At 41.4% G+C, this 21,068-nt stretch overlaps 1 protein-coding gene across 2 annotated transcripts in view; it reads left to right on the top strand.

The window, feature by feature from the left end:
- Positions 1 to 19,896, top strand: part of LOC138826804 (rho GTPase-activating protein 20-like) — a 34,945-nt gene extending 15,049 nt beyond the window's left edge. The window contains exons 10-18 of one of the 2 annotated variants that reach the window (XM_070022049.1): positions 3,041 to 3,118; positions 3,625 to 3,691; positions 4,218 to 4,400; positions 6,264 to 6,442; positions 8,783 to 8,944; positions 13,829 to 13,938; positions 14,680 to 14,869; positions 16,232 to 16,313; positions 19,482 to 19,896. In XM_070022049.1, coding sequence (XP_069878150.1) covers positions 3,041 to 3,118; positions 3,625 to 3,691; positions 4,218 to 4,400; positions 6,264 to 6,442; positions 8,783 to 8,944; positions 13,829 to 13,938; positions 14,680 to 14,869; positions 16,232 to 16,303 — 1,041 coding nt within the window. In that variant the 3' untranslated portion in view covers positions 16,304 to 16,313; positions 19,482 to 19,896. The remainder of the gene's footprint in view (positions 1 to 3,040; positions 3,119 to 3,624; positions 3,692 to 4,217; positions 4,401 to 6,263; positions 6,443 to 8,782; positions 8,945 to 13,828; positions 13,939 to 14,679; positions 14,870 to 16,231; positions 16,314 to 19,481) is intronic. The other variant, XM_070022050.1, reaches the window with a different exon arrangement.
- The last annotated feature ends 1,172 nt before the right edge of the window (positions 19,897 to 21,068 follow it).

Below are 21,068 nucleotides of genomic sequence, written 5' to 3'. Positions count from 1 at the left end.
TCTGGTCTCCCTTGAGGGATACACTGTCCCCTGTGGGGTACTCAGCCTGGAGCTAGTTGTTTCTGTGTTGTGTAGGTCGTCAGTTGTTGTTGCAATCCGAGTTCAGTTGGGGTGGTTGGGGGCTGGGCTGGGCGGTGATGGCTCTGTGTGATTCTTTTCTGTCTCTGCCTCTATCGAAGCTGTTGGGTCCACAGTGTCCATGCTCAGACGGCTTCTTCTCGGGTTGTAGAGATCTGGTGGGTCTGATGCCGGTGCCTCAGGCGGCCTCTGTGTGGGTAATCTGCAGGCAGCCCCCTGTGCCTCTGGGACCCGGGCGGCCCCCGCTGGGTGGTTGTGATCGTGAACAGGCGTGTCTAGTGCCTCAGGCAGCTTCTGTGTAGGTGGTCTGCAGACAGGTCCCTTTGTCTTGCTGCCAGTGCCCGGCGGCTTTGGTGGGATGGAGCCTCTTTGCTCAGGTGGAAAGTGGGGGGTGGGGGTGGGATCCTTGTGGAGACTCCCAGCTGGTAGGTTTCTTTGTTCCTGGCGATCAGTTATTCTGAAAACCCGTACCTCAGGAGGCTTCTGCGAGGGTGATCTGCAGGCGGCCCCCTGTGTCTCTGGGGCTCCGGCAGCCCCCGCCGTACCAGCTGGCCGATGGCTTGGCACACTGGCGCGTGGCCAGTAAAAGTTGGGGGAGGGGTCTTCGCTCTTCTCTGTTCTGAAATTCTTCTTTTCCTCTCTTTCTTTTTTTGTTATTTTCCACCTCCGGTTTTTCTCTGAGTGTTCATCTTTTTGTTGTTGTCCGTCTCTTGGGGAGATTAAATGTTGGAACTTGAACTCTCTTTTTGGTTGGGGAGAGCTGTGGCATTTCCCTACTGCCCCGTCACCGTCTTCTTCCCGCCCCCCCCCCCAAGGAAACTTTTAAGAACAATGATAGGAAGAAAATTAGGAAAGAACAAAATTGAGAGATGAGCTTGATTCACTTATATCTACAAATATAAAGATTAGAGCAATGAGTCAATGTCAGTACTATATGTTCTGAACAATTATCTTCCACTTGGAACAATTTAGTTTTCTGTTCATTGGATCATAGCTTCCTGTATTTGAGACTCGATTTCCAACATTCATGTCTGAATCTGTCTTAGGTTATTATATATTTTAATCACTGTATTACAAAGTGAGATATAACTTTTATGGAAATAGAATACTGTGGCCTGCAATGGGCTCATGCTTGAGATCTGAGGATTGTAATTCACAACCAGCCTGGGAAGGAATGACCTTGAAACACTTACCTCCAAATGACTAGCAAAAAGGGGAATGTTGGAAGTGGAGCTGTGGCTCAATTGGCAGATGTGAGACTTGAATCACAATACTCAGGTACAGAATTCTGTCCCTGGGTTTCAGCCCCATGAGGTACAAAAATAAGTCATTTTATTTACCTATGAATTTAGCCTAAGAAAGCAAGACCAGCCAGCACTGGTGGCTCACACCTCCTGTCATCCTAGCTACTTAGCAGGCTGAGATATGAGATTGTAGTTAGCAGCCAGCCCAGGCAGAAAACTCCCAATGGGATTCTTTATCTCCATCTAACCACTCAAAGCCCCAAAGTAGAGCTGTGGGCTCAAAGTGCTAGAGCACTAGCCACATGCAAAAAGATCTCAGAGAAGGACTCCAGGACATGAATTCACGCCCCATATCCAACATTCACAACAACAAAGCAAAAGAGAAAACACAAAAGGAAGATCCTTTAAAAGATTGCTTTATCATGTCGACATGTATGACTTTCATTTATTTAATACGTGTTTAGCTTATAGTAAGAAGCTTTATTCACTTTCATTAGCTAACATGTATAAATTTTGAAGGAAATTTTCACATTTAATATACATAAATTATCACAGCTTTATTGTAAACAAGGTCAATTTTATCAGTAAATGGGGATAGTCTACCTGGAATAAGAGTACTACTTATGTTATTTTTTTATTTATATTTGGAGTGGTTATCATGAATTCCATTTGATTTTGTGGAACTCCTAAATGATGGAACAATGCCAAATATTATATAGAATGTCAGATTTGGTTGCATCAATTTTCTTATGTAGAAATACTTAACCTAAGTTTTTAAGTAATTTTTCCTCTATAAGTTGTTCTAAGACATTGTCAGCCTACATGACTACTTCTGAAGAATAATGGTATTCTTTATATCTATACTCTCTCTTCTTCACTAAATTTCAGTATTGTGTGTTTATGAACATAGGCACATGTTCATTATATTAATACACATATGTCCATATACATACACAAGATAGTATTGAGAAGGGAAAGCAGAAGGACACAACATTACTAAGTGGATGATAGTAAATGTCTAGAATATGATTGATCTGTTTTAAGTTCCATAGTCATGGCTGGAGGGAGAGGAGGCTGCATGGTTCTCAGTGGATAGCACAGACTTGTCTGTGCCTGACTCACTCCAATAGCAAAAATGCTTAGAGAGCAATCTGTTAGCTCAGCTCTACATGATAAAAAAGGGCTTTACTGAGGTCTAAGTTTACTGAAGTAAAGATTGCAGGTGCATGTCATTTCTCCAGAAGAGCTGAGTGTCTGCCTATTGATAGATAATCAGCTTGTGGGAAGGCTCCATATTCATGCTTGTGGGTCCAGGGCAGCTCTGTGATACCATCCGACCTGACAAGGTTCCTATTTGACCTTGTCTCTTGAAAGACATTTCACTGAATTTTAGGCCTTCACAATTTCCCCCTCTCTGTATGTTAATGGTTTTCCAGTACCTTTTGTTCTCTATAGTCTCTGGTGTCTCTTCAGCTGTCATTCAGATTTGACCTATGTGCAGTTTGTTTCCATGTGTCTGAATTGCTTTCTCCTGGCTTCATATTATACAAATAAATGAAGAAACAGTTCTACTCAAGTTTTTGTGCACTATACAGTTGTGGCCTTTAAATACCTGAAATCACATTTTGCTTGACTCATCAGGAAACTAATTCATGATAACTATACAATGATACTGTTTGTTTTCTTAATATGTACCTTTTCTCACATGTGTTTTATAGCCAATAACTGTATTAGCAAAAAACTCAGATACAGTGAAGGATGTTATCAGCAAGACACTCTCGACCCTTGGAAAAAAAGTAAGTCATCTGTAAGCTCTTTTTTAAATAAAAAACCAGTTTCCTAATGGAGATGAAAAGAGATGCATTTATGCTCATGTGTGTACTACTGCATTACTAACATTGGTCTTCTCCTGGCCTCAAGATTGAGAACCTGCAGGCAGCTGGACATGAGATGAATCTATACTTGTGTTCTTTCAATCTCATTCTTAATCTCATGCCAAGTGCAATTGAACACACAAGGAAGTTGATATATAATTTTGTCCTGCTAACTCCATATATTTCTGTTATATATAAAAGTCTATCTATGATGAGCTAGTGTAATACTCTGAGTAAGAAAGTTTCAGGACAGGAAGGTGTGGCTGATGTTTGCAGTCCTAGCTACTCAGGAAGCCAGTCCATCACTAACCCCCCAAAAGTCAAAAGCAGAGTTTTCCTTGTTAGAAGCACAGCTGTGTAAGGCAATGTGTTCTTCTTGGTTCCACTGTGATAGGCTTTGTGTGACACTCAGTCCTTCTCTCCCCCAGAGCTCTGAGTGTGACTACCAGTTGTGGCTCCATTCTGAAAATAAAGAAGCTCCCTTTGTCTTCATTGGTAAATATGAAAGAAAATTTCAAATGGGAGGGAATGGCATCAAAGTTGGACTTCTAAATCTTCAATACTGATTCTTTAAGTGTTAAGCTTAATATTACTAAGAGTAAATACATCCTATATAATTAAATTGTACATTTTTCAATAAATACTGACCAGCCACTTGATTTATATGTGTGTGTGTGTGTGTGTGTGTGTGTGTGTGTGTGTGTGGCTACCTAGGTTCATTTCCTCATGTGGCAAATCTTGGTTTGAGGAGAAAAATAGGTAGTTGCCTTTATTCACTTGAAATATAACATTATTGGATGATATTGGTCAAGATGCCTTGTATTCGTAAACTCATTTGTTGAGTAGTAACTGCTTTGTACCACTACATAAAGATAAGAAACATGAACTACAAATATAATTGAGGTTTACTAATTAAAATAAGGGGTTTTGTTTTCATGTAGTAGAAAGCAGATTGGAAATTCATTGTCAAAATCTGGGCTCCTGTTCCAATGAAAGTCCCTGCTGCGTTTTCTCACCATAGGGCATGAAAATCCCTATGTGATTAAAAAGAGCCAGTTTGGAGAGACTGCATTCCAGCCACGAGGACCAAGGCCACATGAGATTCACACTCCCCAGAATCCTATCCTGGAGCAGTGCTCTCTAGCCACAGGAGGCCGGTTCATTCTGAAGCCAAGGCAGCCAGCCCAGGGCCAGCAACTTAACGGTGAGTCCTCTCACTTCTATATGGTTACATAGTTCTCTATCTTCTGTACATTCGAGGACCTCTATGGTCTCTTAAAGCATTTGACATGCATAAAAAACACATTTAAGTAAATGGAAGCAGGATACATATGGCTCAAGCTGTAATTCCAACTACGGAGGAGGCTGAAATCTGATTTTCTCAGTCAAGTCAGTGTGCAAAGGAATGTCCTGAGAGTCTTAACTCCAAATGTCCATGAAAAATCTGGAATAGAACCGTGTCTCAGAGGTAAAGGGCTCCTTTGAAAGAGAAAGCTCACTTAAGGGACAAGGCTCCAGAGATCACCAGGTAGCCTGTGGGAAGACATAAAGAGAAGAAAAGATGTCAACATCCTCCAAAGTTTCTGGAGAATATTCAATGTATACAGCAAGCTTAAATTAGAGTTTTTTCCTTAGGTGAAAACTAGAATGTGACTAGAGTCACCCATAAGGAAAGAGTTTGCATTTTTTTGGTCAGTTGTGTGGCTTGAACTCTGGGACATGGCTCTATCTCTCAGGTCTTCAACTCAAGATGAGCACTCTACCACGTGCCCCAGAGTGCCACTTCCAGTTTTCTGGTGATTTTTTGGAGAAAAGAGTCTCACCAACTAACTTGCCGCGACTGGCTTTGAACCACCAACCTCAGATTGCAACCTCTTGAGTAGCTAGGATTACAGTCGTGAGCCACCAGTGCCAGAGTAATATTTTCATTTTTACAGCCCAAATAGGATATTGTTTTGAACGCCTCAGGTGGGACAAGAGAGCAGAGACAGTGTAAGACAACCACAGTTTCCCTCATTGGCAATAATTAGTATATGTCTAGGGTAATTTTATGAGATGAGCAGAAACCCAAAACTCTGTACACATACCAAATAAAATGAAATTATGGGAAATGAACACCAAGATGAGAATACAAGAGGTCTTTTTTGTTGTTGTTATTTGTAATGTACAATGAGATTTGTGTTTCCTTTGTATGTTCTTCCCTCTATGGTATATCCCTTGGGGTCACTGTGCTTGAATTTGACACTGTGCACCTTCTTTAAATTTATCTACTTTGGGGAAGGTATGGAAATAACAAGGACACAGGTTGACCCATTGCAATAATGATACTCAAAACATACTTAATTGGAAATAAAATTTATAATGTTGGGTAGAGAGGAATGGAGCAGGTGAGGAAGAGAAGGAACAGTTGGAGAGCAACAAAGGAGAGGTTAACAATTATTGACAAGAAATACACTCAATACCTTGCTCATGGAATTAACACCTTTGTACATTATCTTTATACTATATGTATATGAATATGTATATATATATATATATATATAAAGAGAATGAGAAATAAGAAATGTACTCATTGTCTTATTCATGTAATTGTAAACCCTCTGTATAACATCTTCCAAACTATATTAAATTAAAAAAAACCACAAACAAAGGTCCAGAAAACTCCTAGTCTTTCACCTGGCAGGCATGCCGTGTGATAAGGGGAGATAGCCTGATACAGGAAGTGATCAATGGGACACATCCAGAAATTCAAATAGGAGGAGAATGGCTCTCAATGTGAATGGTTATAAAACTCAACTGGAATGGTAGTTTTCCCTTTCAGAAGGGAAAGATACACCTGACAGCCCTCCTTCAACTCAGGAACTTTGTAGGTGCAAGAGAGCTGGCCACAATATCACAAAGATAAACTGAATGTGCTCAGGCCCCTAGCCATAACCAACAGTTTACTTATTTGGGCACAGACCCAATAATAAGGGGAATTAAGCCATGAGAGAATGTGGATAATTTGACACAGAAGCTTAGGTTCTAGGAAATTAAAGTGATCCCTTGAAAACTGTTGTTTCTTTAGAGTCAGAGCAGAAGAAAGAAGGAAGGGGAAGATCTTTCATTAATTGGCTTTTTGGGCAGCGGTCCAGCACAGCTAAGGAGAACAGACCCCTGAAATCTTCATCTGCAAAGAGAAAACTGCTCTTTGGGACTTCCCTGGAGGCTGCTTGTAAGGATGGCAAACTACCCTCCCCTCTTCTGGTAGGTCCCAGTTTGGTGTCTGCTGCCCTCCTGAGGAGAGGAACTTCCTGAGTATGGAGGAGATGGAGAGGAGTGTTCTCATGGAGCCCCAGGTCCAATTCAGCAAAGCATCAGACAATGGGTGGGGGTGCTTTGTTACTATTGCTACCAGGTATAAACATGTCACAATGTACAATTCCCTAAGTCAAGCCCATCAGGTAAGTATTCTCTTCAGTGGGGGACTGGTGCACCAGTGGCAACATTCCCTGCTGCAGACCTGGAGTACCAGGCACTGTGCATGTGAAGCTCTGAGTCTCCCTCCTTCATGCTCCCTTCCAGCTTTATTCTTCCAACTTGCAAATGTCTCCAGTCACATACATAGACATTCCTCAGACATTCCTCAGTCTATTTACATATGTTAGACAAGATCATATTTTAATGTTTACTAGCAACAGAAAAGCCCATTGGTGGTTGTTGGTTTTCAGAGAGGAGGATGGACAAATAGTGTTTAAAAGATCTGCCCATTCTATGGAGGAAGATGGAAAAGTTCTGAGGAAGCTGGTCACACAGTATTGTGTTTGTACTGAAGGCCAATGGACTGTGTGCTTCAAACTGGCTACAATGGTGACTCTTAGGTGATGTATGCAAAAGGGAAAAGAAAGATATTACTTTGCTTTCATTTGTTTGAAAAAGAAGCTTCAACCTCTGATAGAAACCAACAAAATCTAAGTAACGAGGTAGAGTATCATTGAATAACCATTGATATTTTTTCACGGTTCCTTCCTGGTATATTAACCAGCCAACACCGAGTCACCTTTAATGCTAGCTCCTCAGAAGTGTGAGATTGAGTGTGACATGTGAGACTTCTGCTCCATAGCTAGCCCAGACTGGAATGTTCATGAGACTCTTGTCTTTAATGAAGCACTGAAAAACCAGAGGCAGAACTTCAGCTGAAGTTTTAGGCCAAAAGACTTGAGCATGAAAGTTTACTGACAGCACTCAAGCCATCAGTTCAAAGCTTCAGGCCATGCATACATGCACACCCAAAATCCTAATTTACTATAGTGTGTGTGTGAGGATTGGATGAATGGATGTCTATCATGTGTACAATCACTACTACATGATGGGAATTTTCCCTTGGATGCAACAGAGAATGCCCTGGTCTTACTTTTTATCAAGAATTTTTAGGAGGCAGATAAGATCACCCTTGTTCTAATCTCACAATTGGAAAAATAATAGAAAATCTAAAAATGGACATACTACTGTACGAAAGCAGTACATTATTATAAACCCAGGTTATTGGGACACGGGAACCTGGAGGACTAAAATTTCAGGCCAGCCCAGGAGGAAATGTCCACTGATTACTATTCCAAATTCTCTAGCAAAAAAGAGGATTAGAAGTTTGGGTCAGCAATGAGATGTACAAGTTGTTACATCTAAAACGAACTTTAAAACTCTGGTGCTGGGAGGGGGGGGGGCAGGAGAAGGGGAAAGCAATGAGGCTTCGGGGGGGGGGGAGGATGGGAATGGGAAACAAAGGAGGAGGCTACAATGCTTGATAAAAATTTACTGATTATCTTGCCCATGTAATTGTAACCAGTCTGTACAGTATTTTCACACTAATAAAATAAAATAAAATAAAAGATGTTTGGGTCAGGAGAAACAAAGGCAGCCTGGCTAGTGGGCCTTTGAACTTCACCGGAGCCATATGTGTGCATGGCAGAAGGAAGGAAGGAGGGAGGGAAGGAAATGAGAAGAGGAAAGAAAAGATGGAGGGAAGGACTCAAAGAATGAATAAAGGATTGAGGGAGGAAAGGGCTTAGGGCTTAGGAAGGGACTGTGTCCAAGGTCACACTACAAGTCGTCCACTCTGAAACAGGGGACACCAAAATAGAACACAAGAGAGCCAGGCCCCAATGATGAATACAATCAGGGAAAACTTCCTAATGGACTAAGTATGAATGGGATGTGAAGAATCTACCAACTACAGAAGGTGTAAATGGGAAATTAAAAAAGAAGAAATGCGCAGGAAGCTAGCATTCTTGGGAAGGTGTGAGGGGACACGTGTGTAAGAAGGAGGCTGGGCCAGCCGAAGCTGGAAGCATTAAGTAGAAGGTGCAGGAGTCAGTTCATTACACAGACAAATCCATTCACTGTTCAATGTTTCTGAGTCAGACCCTAGGATAAAGGAAAACAGCAACAGAATGTATTTCCAACAACTAAATACAATTGCTAATGAAGTCGCCTTGCTTGAGCACTGGAGCTTTGCACACTCAGACATCTTACTTAGAGAAGTGTGATGTGCTGCTCTGGGCCAGTGGACATGGAGGACCCAGGCTTTCTTTCCTCTCCTCCACACAGGAGATGATTTCCTTCCTCAGTCAGGAGGGGCGGCTCACCGAGGGCATCTTCAGAAAGTCAGGCAGCATCAATGCCGTCAGAGCCCTCAAAGAAAAACTCATGTCTGGAGCCCCATTGGACCTGCACCAGGAATCCGTGTTTGTGGTCGCCTCAGTGTTAAAGGTAGGACACAGCCAGCATCACCCAGGGAGGCAGCTTCACTGTGAGCCCACAGCACTGCATCACCAGCACCACAATCACCCAAGAACCACGAGGGGCCTCACACATCAAGCATGTGGGAAATGAAAAGACACATGTCTGTGTGTTCTGTCTGTTTACTTTGTCTTCTCACCTTAGCTCCTCTCATCTTCCCACCTGAACACCCATGCCCAATGTGACTAATGAGTGATCTGATTTACTGTATCATTGTAAATCACCATGACAATACAACTATGAGCACAAACAAGTCCTGCTACATATTTGCCAAACAAGCACCCAGCACTGCCTTCTTTAAGGAAGGTTGCACAAAGGCACAAAATCATATAGAATTTGTAAACATTCATAACCAAAGGTGAAGGCCCGAATGAGTCCCATCATGATTTGCCAGGCCAGCAGAGCCAGCTCATGCCACCATTCCTGCCCATCTCCAATACCTTTACAGGAAAGTTGGTGTGGATATGCAGACGCTCCTCTTCTCTCAGTATCCTCCATCTGCACCTTTTCTTCTGTTTTTCTTTCTTCCCATACATCCCACTATTATACTTACCTAAAAAGTCATTTCTAACCATATTACCCTTAAATTTGATCATTAAGCATCCCAAACAGCTGTGCTCTCTGAAAATTCACCTGAGTTTCACCAACATTACATAAAGTTTGAAATGATACAGGAAGATTACAAATATCTTTATGTTTGTAGAAGGAAGTATTCAATAGAGAACCAATATATATATAGATTTTGCTCTTTGTGAACACCACTGCAGAAAATCATGTGAAAATGACTAAGAATGGCTTTATAAAAATAATTTTTTTCTTACTTGGTCTAGGTCTTTTTTATGTCCTTTCATTGTTGGTGTGGACATTAGCCATGCTAATAATTTTCAGCCAGGAAGATAGGCATGCATTACTGTGCATGGAATAACAATTATGGTACTGCCCACTTGAAACTCACATCACTGACTAGCCAGAGGTAGACTAGTGCATCTCAGCTTCTCTGGTCTTGTACCTGGTGATAACATGACAGACGCATACCGAGTTCTGCTAACCCAGCCTGGAGATGAATATAAGCTCAGGACCATGATGAATGTACCATGGAGCCATTTCGAGAATGTTAACACAACACCCAACACTGTGGGTATTTTTCCCCTTTGTGTCATGTTGTGTATATACATTTTAATAGGCCAAATTACGGGATCAAGAATTAGTGATCAGTTGTTCAAAATGATCTTGAGGGAGAAGATTACATGTGCAGGTCACTAACCTTGAGATTCAAAGGTCCAAAATTGGCAACATCTAAATTCTTTTTTTTAATTTGGAAAATACTGTACAGAGGATTTATGGGTATGTTTCTTATCAAGCATTGTTGCCTACTACTTTGTTTCCCCTTCCCATCACTTACCATCTCCCTCCCACCTCAATTCCAAACACACACACACACACACACACACACACACACACACACACACACACACACCTTGCGCCACAGTTGTACAGTTCCTTTCGACATAACATCTTGTACATCTCATTGTGGCAATGCGTCCATCTGTATCCCTATTTAAACAATTTGTATTTTACTTTGCCCTACACAAAGTATATGAACATCAAATACAGTGAAAACAGGGCTTGTACCATTGGAGAGGGATATACAAAGCAACAAAAAAATATACCTATATTAGAAACATTTGCAAGAAAGAAAAAACATTTGAATACTTACCTTGGAGTTCATTTCGCCTAACATCAACGTATGTGACCATTTCTGCTTGTCTCAGTCATATGCTGGTTATTGCAAATAAGGGAAACCATGGGACCTGTGTTTCTTTGGGCCTGGCTTACTTCACTTAATGTATTTTTTTCCAAGTCTTTCAATTTCCTACCAAATAGGGGAATGTCATTCTTTCTGATGGAGGCATAGAATTCCATGGTGTATATATACCACATTTCCTTGATCCTTTCATTTACTGAGGGGCATCTGGGTTGGTTCCATATCTTAGCTATGGTAAATAATGGTGCAATAAGCATAGTAGTGCTCATAGTTTTAGTATGGTCTTGTTTGTGATCATTTGGGTAAATGCCCAAAAGTAGGATTGCTGGGTCATTGGGGAGCTCTATGTGGTGTCTTTTGAGGAAGCTCCATACTGCTTTCCAAAGTGGTTGTACAAGTTTACACTCCCACCAGCAAAGCCGAAGGGTTCCCTTCTGTCCATATACCCTCCAGCATCTGTTGTTATTAGAGTTCTTGATTATAGCCATTCTAACTGGGGTGAGGTGGTATTTCAATATTGTTTTGATTTGCATTTCTTTTATGGCTAGGTAGGTTGAGCATTTTTTCATGTATCTATTGGCATCCTTCTTTCCTCTTCAGAGAAGTTTCTCTTTAAGTCTTTAACCCACTTATTCATTGGTCAGTTGTTTCTTTTTATTTCTTTGGCTGTTGTTGGGGTGTTTAATTTTTTGAGGTCTAGGTAAATTTTAGATATGAGACCCTTGTCCATTGTATTGATTTTGAAGATCTTCTCCCAATCTGTTGGCTTTCTATTGCTCATGCTAACTATGTCCTTTGCCATGCAGAACCTCTGTAATTTTATGCAATGCCATTTGCATGAAATCCCAACCTTTCTTTGATTTGTTGTGTTTCTGTGTCTCTATTAAGAAAATTTCAGCCTAAGCCAAGGAGACCAAGGGTTTCTCTTATTCCGTACTGTAATGTTTTCAGAGTGTCTGGTTTGACTCTGAGGTCTTCGATCCATTTGCAGTTGATTCTGGTGCAGGGTGATATATAAGGATCTAGCTTTAGTTTTCCACAAGTGATTTACCAATTTTGCCAGCACCATTTACTGAAGAGGCTGTCTTTCTTCCATTCTATTTTTTAACTCCTTTATCAACGATTAAGTGGCTATAGGTCTGGGGGTTCATTTCTGGCCTTTCAATTCTATTCTATTAGTCCTGTGGTCTCTTCTTGTGCCAGTACAAAGCTGTTTTTTTAGTATGGCTTTTTAGTAGAGTTTGAAATTTGATATTCCTCCAGCACTGCTCTTTCTCTTGAGGATTGTTTTTCTATTCTGGGTCTTTTATTGTTCATATGAATTTTTGGATTGCCTCTTCTATTTCCTCTTGAATGAGGTTGGAATGTTGTTAGGTATTGGATTGAATTTGTTGATTGGTTTGGGAAGTATAGCCATTTTCACAATGTTGATCCTTCCAATCCAGGGGCATGGGAGATTTTCCCTCTTTCTAAGTTCTGCTTTGCTTTTAAAGTCTCCATCATAGAGTTCCTTCACTTCTTTGGTTAAGTCAATTCCTAGGTGTTTTATTGGGAGAGGGCTATTAGGAATGGAGTTACTTTCCTGATTTCAGCTGTGCTTTTCTTATTGTTCGCATACAGAAAAGCCATTGTTTTTTAATTTTATTTTATTTTATTTGAGAACATACTGTACAGAGGGGTTACAATTACATGGACAGGATAATGCATACATTTCTTACCAAGCATTGCAGCCTCCTCCTTTGTTTACCCTTCACCTCCCTTCCCAGCCTTGTATCCTTATTGATTTTTGAGGGTTAATTTTATAGCCTAGTACTTCACCAAAATTTTGAATCAGCTTGAGTAATTTGGGAGTGGAGTCTGTGGGAGTCTTTGAATACAAGATTATGTCATCTGCAAAAAGGGACAGTTTTACTTGATCTTTCCCTATTTGGATCTCATTTATGTTTGCATCTTCTCTTATTGCTGTAGCTAGGCATTCTAATACTAAATTGAAGAGAAGTGGAGAGAGAGGACATACTTGTCTCGTTCCTGAGTTAAGAGGAAATGTCTTTAGTTTTTCACCATTAAGTATAATGCTGGCTGTAGGTTTATCATATACAGCCTTTATTATATTGAGGAATGTTCCCTGGATTCCTAATTTTTCCAGAACCCTCATCATAAAGGGATGCTACATCTAAATTCATATTGATACATGTTGATGAGGTTGGACAGGTGCTTTAACCCAACAGGCTGAAAGGAACCTAATATAGGTACTGTTCATGGATGTAAAAGGAAAGGTAACCAGCTGGTACTCACAGGTGTAAGATGATGTATTTCATTCATTCCAGAGTGTTGGGGAATTTTAACCCAAAATTCAGAACTAACAAACTGTATACCTAGTCCTTCCCATATGATATGTACAGAAGTATTTAGTTAAAAAAACACTACTTTTTCAATTAAAACTGCAAAAAACAGGTGAAATGTGTGGGCCTATTTCAGCTCAGCAATAGGATTTAGAACAACTGCATACCTAGCATTATTCTTTAGAGTAGATTCTTCCTGTCAAGTAGGAGTTTTCAGAGAAAGGGGAAGATGGGTCTTCACTCCCACAGTACCTAATAAAGGTGGGTGTTTGCGAAGATTCTTAAAGTAGTGACTGTTCGCTTAGTTCTTTTGATGTTTCTGGCTCTTGTTTTCCATTCTGGTTTGTGATGTGTGGGTGTACTTTTTAAGTGAAAGTGCATTCCTGTCAGGAAGAGGTGTAGCCTGTTTTGAAACGGAGTCTGTTCCTTGGGAAAAGAAGCGATCCTCTTCTTTCAGGTTGAAGCAAATATAGCACATGCATGTTTCCAAATACCTGTTTCTAAGTTGTCTTCACCGGGTCCCTAATCCTTCCTGCCTCAGCAGCATTGCCATGCTCTGCTTTGTGCTTTCAGTTCAGGTGGGGAGGCTGCTGGCACCTGTCTATTTGGGAAGTGAAGAGAGGGCAGTGTAGGTCACAGATTCACTCATTGAGAAGGGATGGGGGTCGATCCATTTCTTCCACCTGTATGTTATAACTGTATGACATAGTTTGTTCCATCAGAACATCCTGCTTTTGTCTCTGGAAGGATTTTCTTCGCAATGTGCAAGGCGGTGTGTTTTACACTGGCATGTATGAGACATGGCTTAGGATCATGGATGAAGACCGTGAAGAGGAGAAAATCATTCTGGCCCAGAGGTAGGATGCAGGAAATGAGTCTGCTCTGGATAGGATTCAAAAATCCAACGTTTCCACTCTTAGGGAAAAGTAGCCTCATGGAGTAGAGAGCTTGAGGTGCTGAAATAATTGTGAGTCTGGTAAAATTTTCATTTGGTCACATGCATGCAAAAGTTCACAGAGACAGTCAATTATACTCTGTGTATGAATGAGTTTTTTCCTGTGGTATTGTTTGCATAGCTTCTTTCCCATGTACACATAAGGAAAGTCAACACTGATGGATAGCAGATTATACTGATGGACCCATGTAGGGAGGGCAAGATCTCAGCTTGGTCAAATACTAACATAAACATCAAAGTCTATATCGCTTCAATGAAATTTTTTATATTCATTCTTTCTTGGAATGAGTCTCTCATTATAGTATGTACTTTGGGATGTGATCACTAAACCTGACTCTATAATTGCCATTTCAGAAATAATTTAGCTGTTTAATTTTTCAGGAAGATTTTTCTTGAGTACAGTATGAACCAATACAGGATTTAATATATAAGACACTATCATTCTATTGTTCTAAATATATGTGTTCCATGAAAATGTGTAGTGTAGTCATCTCAAGGATAGATTTTATGCAGTAGGTTAAAGAATATCCTTCTCTCTTTATACTTTCAATTAGTTCAGTCCAACATATAGAAAAGGCACTTTGTGTATGTAGAATCTGCGACAAGTAATTACTTACCTGAAAGTGTGTTTTTCTGAGTTCAGTCTTTTAGAAATGCTGCCCAGAGGCAACCAACTGCTGCTGAAACATCTGTTTGGAATGTTAAGCCAAATCCACCAGAATTCCTCCCTAAACTTGATGACCTCCTACAACCTAGCTGTGTCCACAGCCACCAGCTTGATGTTTCCACCCCCTGATGCCAGGGTAGGATTTGATATTCCACTCATGAGAAAGGTAATGACCTCTCTTAGCTTCATCCTGATGAGCAGAGTGGCTGGTTGGATCTGGAAAGACATGCCTGACAGTCCAGGATTTAAGGACACAATGGACTGCAGGTCTTGGGAGCAAGAGGAGTTCACCCTATCTCTAGTGAGGTTTAGGAACATGTGCAGCAAGGAGAAAGCAGCAGTGTGGTCCTTTCTCTTTTCCTTCAGTATATAAGAGTCTAGGCTGACAAACGCTTGGGAAGAAAGCAGGATGACAATGGTGACAGTGAGTCCATCCAGCAAAGTTCAGCTCTCTTCTTGCCATTGTGCCTCTGTGATCCCTGGATATTTTTCAAGCTAGTGTCTTCCTCTTTACAATGTAGGTGGAGATCCTGCCCAGTGCTCTGTTCATGTCCAGACACTTGCTGATAAGAAGGGGATTTAACCATGAAGGCTAGGATCTCTATCCTATGCCTAGGCTCCCACTATCAGTTGTTTTTATTCAGAGAAATATTGGTCCCTGTTGATAAGTCATCAGATTCCCATTTGTAAAGAGTATCATCTAATAACTTGTACTGATCTAGTCCATAGAGTGAGATAGAGAGTTGAGAGGAACAGACTAGAATCCTTCAGTATTCTCTGAGCTCAGCTCCTTATGATTACCTCCCACTAATGAAAGGTCTGCAACTTTTCCTCCCAAATACACCCAACTGAAGGGAAAGATTGGATTTTTGAGAGATGCCTAACATATAATCAATATACTGTATTCCTCATTCACAACACAAAATAGAAACTAGTGAAATAGTCTAAAATGTCTCCACATAAACAGAGGGTATATGAGACCAGGGGAGTTTGCCAGGCTCACCCTGCCACAGGGTTGAGGCCCAGCAGTGTGGAGCAGGGATTGCAGCTGCATGACACAGAGCTCCTCTGCAGGGGCTCTTCCTTCCCCACAGCTCCACACACAAGCTGGCCTGAGTTTAAGGCAGGGCACTTTGGAAGGGAATTTCATCAGTTCATTCTATTCAATGATTTTCTTTTCAACATTAGTATATACAACAGTAAGTAAAACATTCTATTTAGAGGTATAACAATGATGCCATAAGGAATATATAATTTTGGATATTACAAAGATGTTGGCAGTTTAGCAAAGTGACTCACTATGCCTTTAGTCCATTCATTGTGTTTCAAACTCTGGTCTATAAACACCATCCATAGGTTGAAAATTGTGTCTTTGACAAAAGTGGCTTATACATCGCTTCTAATTTAAATTCTGAGTTTCTCCCAACATTCCTCAATCCTCTGTGTGTTTGCTCCAAGATTCACATATCAGAGGATTCATAACTGCCAGAAGACAAGAGAAGTGTTCATGTCTCCTTTTGTGTTACAGGTTGCCCTGGTCCAGTTTTTGATTGAAAATGCTCACAAAATATTTGCCAAAGACTTCACTCCTGTCTCTTAGGAGAGTTCAGGTACTGTGGAAATGTCAGGTGGCCTCAGGAAGCAGGAACAATTTAAATGAACAGTTGAACTGCCCTTGGGGAGGAGAAGCAGGGAGGCTGCCCAGGCTTGGGAGATGGTTTAGGCCATGGCTAATCCAGAAGATTCTGTCCTGAGGGGAATGTTGCAGGCCAGGTCACCACCTCTTTCTCTTCCCAAAGGTGATCACAGCTCATTACCCTGTCAGGAGACCAAAGCCATGGCAAGAGGTGTCTGTTTTCAAAAGGCAATCTAATTGTGCAGTCTCACAATTAGTTTCTTTCAGCTCTCAAATCAAGCAGGATCATGTCAGAATCTGAAGATTCCTTTCAGATAATTTGTGAAAAAAAATAATTTTACCAATTGAATAAATTTAATAGCGGTTTCTTAGAAAATCCAGGTCTGAATTGTTAATGGTAGCTAATTATAGCTTCTTCCCCAGGATTCATCTCAGAAATTGAGCTTAGATTCAGAACCTCAGGACTTCTATCACATATTTTTATTTTGCAATTTCATGTTCTTTTGGTGTTTATCTCATTGCTTTGGGAAAGTCTTTAGAGTAGTTCACCACTCTCTGGAAAACAAGTATTTTCCTGTGACCTTCTCCAATGTTAACATTTTGTCAATATAATGTAGTTACTACTGGTGTAAGAGAAGTTAGATACCCAAATGGTATTATTTGGTCATGGCAGGCTGTCAGATTTATGGCAATGTCCCTGTGAACTCCATTACTTTATACAATAAACATGTTGTAATAACAATGTGAATGTGGATAGAGACTCTGCAGGTGACAGTCCACATGCTCCCTCAAATTTAGCTTGGTTGTGAAAGGCTTTAAATGAAATCTGGAGGGGCTGATGAATTTGAATTTCTGTCTTCTACTTACCACTCTGGGAAAGTTTCCCGTCTTCTACCTTCTGTTAATTTCTCCAATCAAGCAAGGATTTTCTTTGTTTGTTTTAAGACATGGTGACTGGATCCATGGCCTGGCCAGACAGGTGTTCTACACTATGCACTGGCAAGAAGCATATGCTTGCCAGGATTCTGGGAGCCTTAAAGGCCTGGGGAGTGTGGATGAGAGGTTCCCATCCCTGCTGTGTGAAGATCCAAAGAGCAGTTCATTTGTAATAAGCCAAAGAGGAAGCAACACAGAATCCTCCATGGGCACAAAGTCAAACAGCCTGCCCTGGGTCATTGAAGAAAGTTATCTGAGAGCATGAAAGTAGTGAAAGGAACTCACCAAAAGTGAGGATGAAAAGGATTCTGAATAATAGGGGAATGTAATTAAAAAAGTGAGCAGTCTATGAATGTATAGAAAACCAAAATGAAACTCTTGCCAATTAGTTTTAAGCTAATTGAAAAGAGAAACAAGTGGGTGTCAGTATCTCTCCTAGAATCCCAGTTACTCAGGATGCTGAAGTCTAAGAGAGTCTGAGAGTTTTTGCTTGAAGCAAGTGCTCAACCCCTTGAGCTACAGCTACACTTTGGGTTTTTTGTTGTGTTTACCTTTTTTTCAGGAGTAGGTCTAGAACTTTGAGGCTGGGGGATATCACTGGGATAATTTTGCTGCAGGTGAGGACTTTACCAGTTGATTTACAGCACCATTTCCAGGTTTTGATGCAACTAATTGGAGATAAGAGTCACAGACTTTCCTTTCCAGGATGGCTTCAAACCAGGATTGGAAGATCTCAGCCCCTTGATTAGCTAGGATTACAGGCATGAGCCACCACTGGCACCTGGCAACTGGCTTTCTTGGTAGTTAACTGGAGATAAGAGTCTCAAAAGATTCCTCACCTCAGTATGCTCAGACCTCAGTATGCTGAGTAGCTCAAATTAACATTATAGGCTACAACTGACACCTGACTTGTGGATTTTCTCCTCCCTTTCAAGACCATCTACATTGCATTCTCGGGTGGTTTCTGGCATGTTTCCTCTGTATCCCAATGTAGATAGTTGATCCTCTTTGTTAAGACACTTATTTTCTGTGATATTATCCCCCAAATCAGCAGTTCTCTTTAGCACACTTTCAGTGAACCTCAGTCAATTGTCTGAACACATTAAAGGAGAATTCCAGAAACAAACAATGCATAGTTTGTAAATTGCACAGAATCTGAGCAGTGTGCTGAACCTCACTGTCTCTGCAGTGCCGTGTGTACCAGAATGTGAATTGTACCTCATCCAGGGCACCTCATCCAGCCACCGGGCCTTTAGTCCCTTAGAAGCCCTCCTGTCACCAGGTCACATTCTGTGTGGCAGTACCTGGAAGACCTGTGTGTTCCTGAAGTGGTTCACCTGAGAAAGTGGGTTGGCACTATAGCACAAGAGTGGTCCAGCCCACCACTCAGAAAGGGCAAAGAGGGGCCAGAAAACACTTCTTTATGTGTAATGTGAGATCAAGTGACACATTATGAGACTGATCTGCATCACACTCTTTCATTATAATCCAATGTGATGAGTGTTTTTATCTAATCTTTTTTTTTTTTTTTTTGTCACTTGAGGGGCCTGAACTCTGGGCCTGGGCACTGTCCCTCAGCTTTTCAGCTCAAGGCTAGCGCCCTACCACTAGAGTCACAGTGCCAATTCCGGCTTTTTCTGCAAATATGTTTCTGAGGAATGGAGCCCAGGACCGCATGCATGCAAGGCAAGCACTCAACCACTGAGTGACCTTGCCAGCCCCTCTAATCTATTCTTAATGTCCTAGTGCTCTTAATGTATACTAGGCCTTAGTAAACCTATGCAGAGGAATGACCATGCTAAATATGTGCGTATGCACTGTATTTGTGGGTAGATATATATAGTATATATAATACAATGTGCAATATTATATATTCTATTCTATACCATGTGATCTCAGCACCAGTCCTTGGCTCACAAGCATATTTGCCCCACCAGTATTTAGCCTGCTATTTAAATGTCACCCTGTAAATATCAACCTTATGGGAAACTCTGTGTTCATTTATCCTCAAGGTAATGCCTGGATAAGATCTGTTAAAAATATTGAAACCCTTTCATAATAGTCGGTTTAAATCCATGACTGCAACCTAATGTATTTTTTTACTTTAAATTGCAACTCTACTCAACACATATGACCCCTGACTATTGAGCCTTCTCTAGTCAATTTGTTATAACTGTATTTACATAGTATTAATTATTTTGTCTAGTTATATTCCAGTGATTGAATGCATACAGAGAGATGTCCTTGGCTTCTATGCAAGTATTCACCATTTTATGCCACACAACTCTACTCACCACACTCTTTCAACTAGAGATAAAGATTCTCATCGCCTACACTGAGCAGCCTGTCTTCCAATCATGTTCTTCAGATGGCATCCTTCTGACTAGCCAGAATTACATGCAGGAAACACTGACGCTTGTCTTCTATGTTCTCTTACATATCTTGTCAACTCTTACAAAATGAAATAAAATCTACGGGACCCTCAAACTGTGAAAAGATCCCAATTGTCTAGTTGTGTGGGAAGAAAGGCTGAATACCTTTCTGATACTAATCACTACCAAACTGGCAATAACACTGCATATGTATCAATCAGTTATGCTTTGTGATGTTATAAATAAACATTTCTAAAATCAAAGTAATGGTCATTGGTATGGGTATCTACTTCATTCTAGAAATAGGTGAATTGTCTTAGCAAATTATCTCTCAAGTCAGGAACTGGTGGCTCATATCTGTCATTCTAACAACTCAAGAGGCTGAGATCGAGGGATACTGTTCCTAGCCAGTCTGTGCGGGAAAGTGGTTGAGACACATCTCCATCTCACCACTAAAAACCAGGAAGGAGAGCTGTGGCTCAAGCAGCAAAATGCTAGTCCTTAGCAACATGTGTTTAGCAAAAGGACTCCAACCCTGAGTTCCTTAGAGCACATGGGCAGCAAAGATGGCACTGGGAGGGGGTTGAATGGGCAGAGCCCAGTTTACTGTAGAGCACATGGGCAGCCAAGATGGCGCTGGGAGAGAGTAGAGTGGGCAGAGCCCAATTGATCTTCCAATCAGTGCCTAACCAGCCAGTGAAGGCTCAGGTGCATGATGGGCTGTGACTTGACAGTGATTGGTTCCTCTTCCTCCTTGCCATGCCACCTGCCCTGTTTGGCTTTCAAAAGGGCTGCTCTCTGTTAATAAATGAGTTTTCTACCTGCTGGATTTGGCTCCCCACTGTGTCTGATTATCTCCCGGGCTGAGGGAGGCTGGGGAATGGGCGAGCACGGCACTTACCTTTCCTCGGACCCCGTCCATCTTTTGTGGGATGGAAGAAGACCCAACATCTGGGGCGCAACGTGGGGCCCGAAAGGAAAAGATACAGGCTGAGACTAAGCGGTCTCTCTAAGTGAAACCCTAAATATGGGTAATGCTATATCACAGAAGAAGGAGGAGAAGGCAACATTAGGCATACAAGGAGTACAGGAGAACTTGGGAAGTGAGAAGGAAAAAAAGGAAAAATTGATCGAGAACTCACTGAAAAGTGCACAATGGAAGTCAAAACGAGGGTAAAAGATACCCCTTCTGACCCAGCTGATACTGATGGTCCTAGGCCCCCTCCCTATTCCCCCAATTGGAGGGGAGGTATGGAGCCCTACGAGACCTTCGAGAGGGACTTGCAAGACCCAGACCCCTACCAACCTTCCATGGAGGGTCCAAGGGCCAGAAAGTAACCTACTCGGAGACCTCCTCTGGAAAGAAGGACCACTCCAGAGCCCCGACTCTAGGCCACAGGATTTGCTTCCCCAAGCATATC

Source organism: Dipodomys merriami, unplaced genomic scaffold, assembly GCF_024711535.1.
Source record: "Dipodomys merriami isolate MVZ:Mamm:240054 unplaced genomic scaffold, mDipMer1.0.p SCAF_15, whole genome shotgun sequence".
NCBI classification, from domain to species: Eukaryota; Metazoa; Chordata; class Mammalia; order Rodentia; family Heteromyidae; genus Dipodomys; species Dipodomys merriami.
Note: the sequence above shows the minus strand (reverse complement) of the source record. Positions and strands in the feature narration are given on the sequence as shown.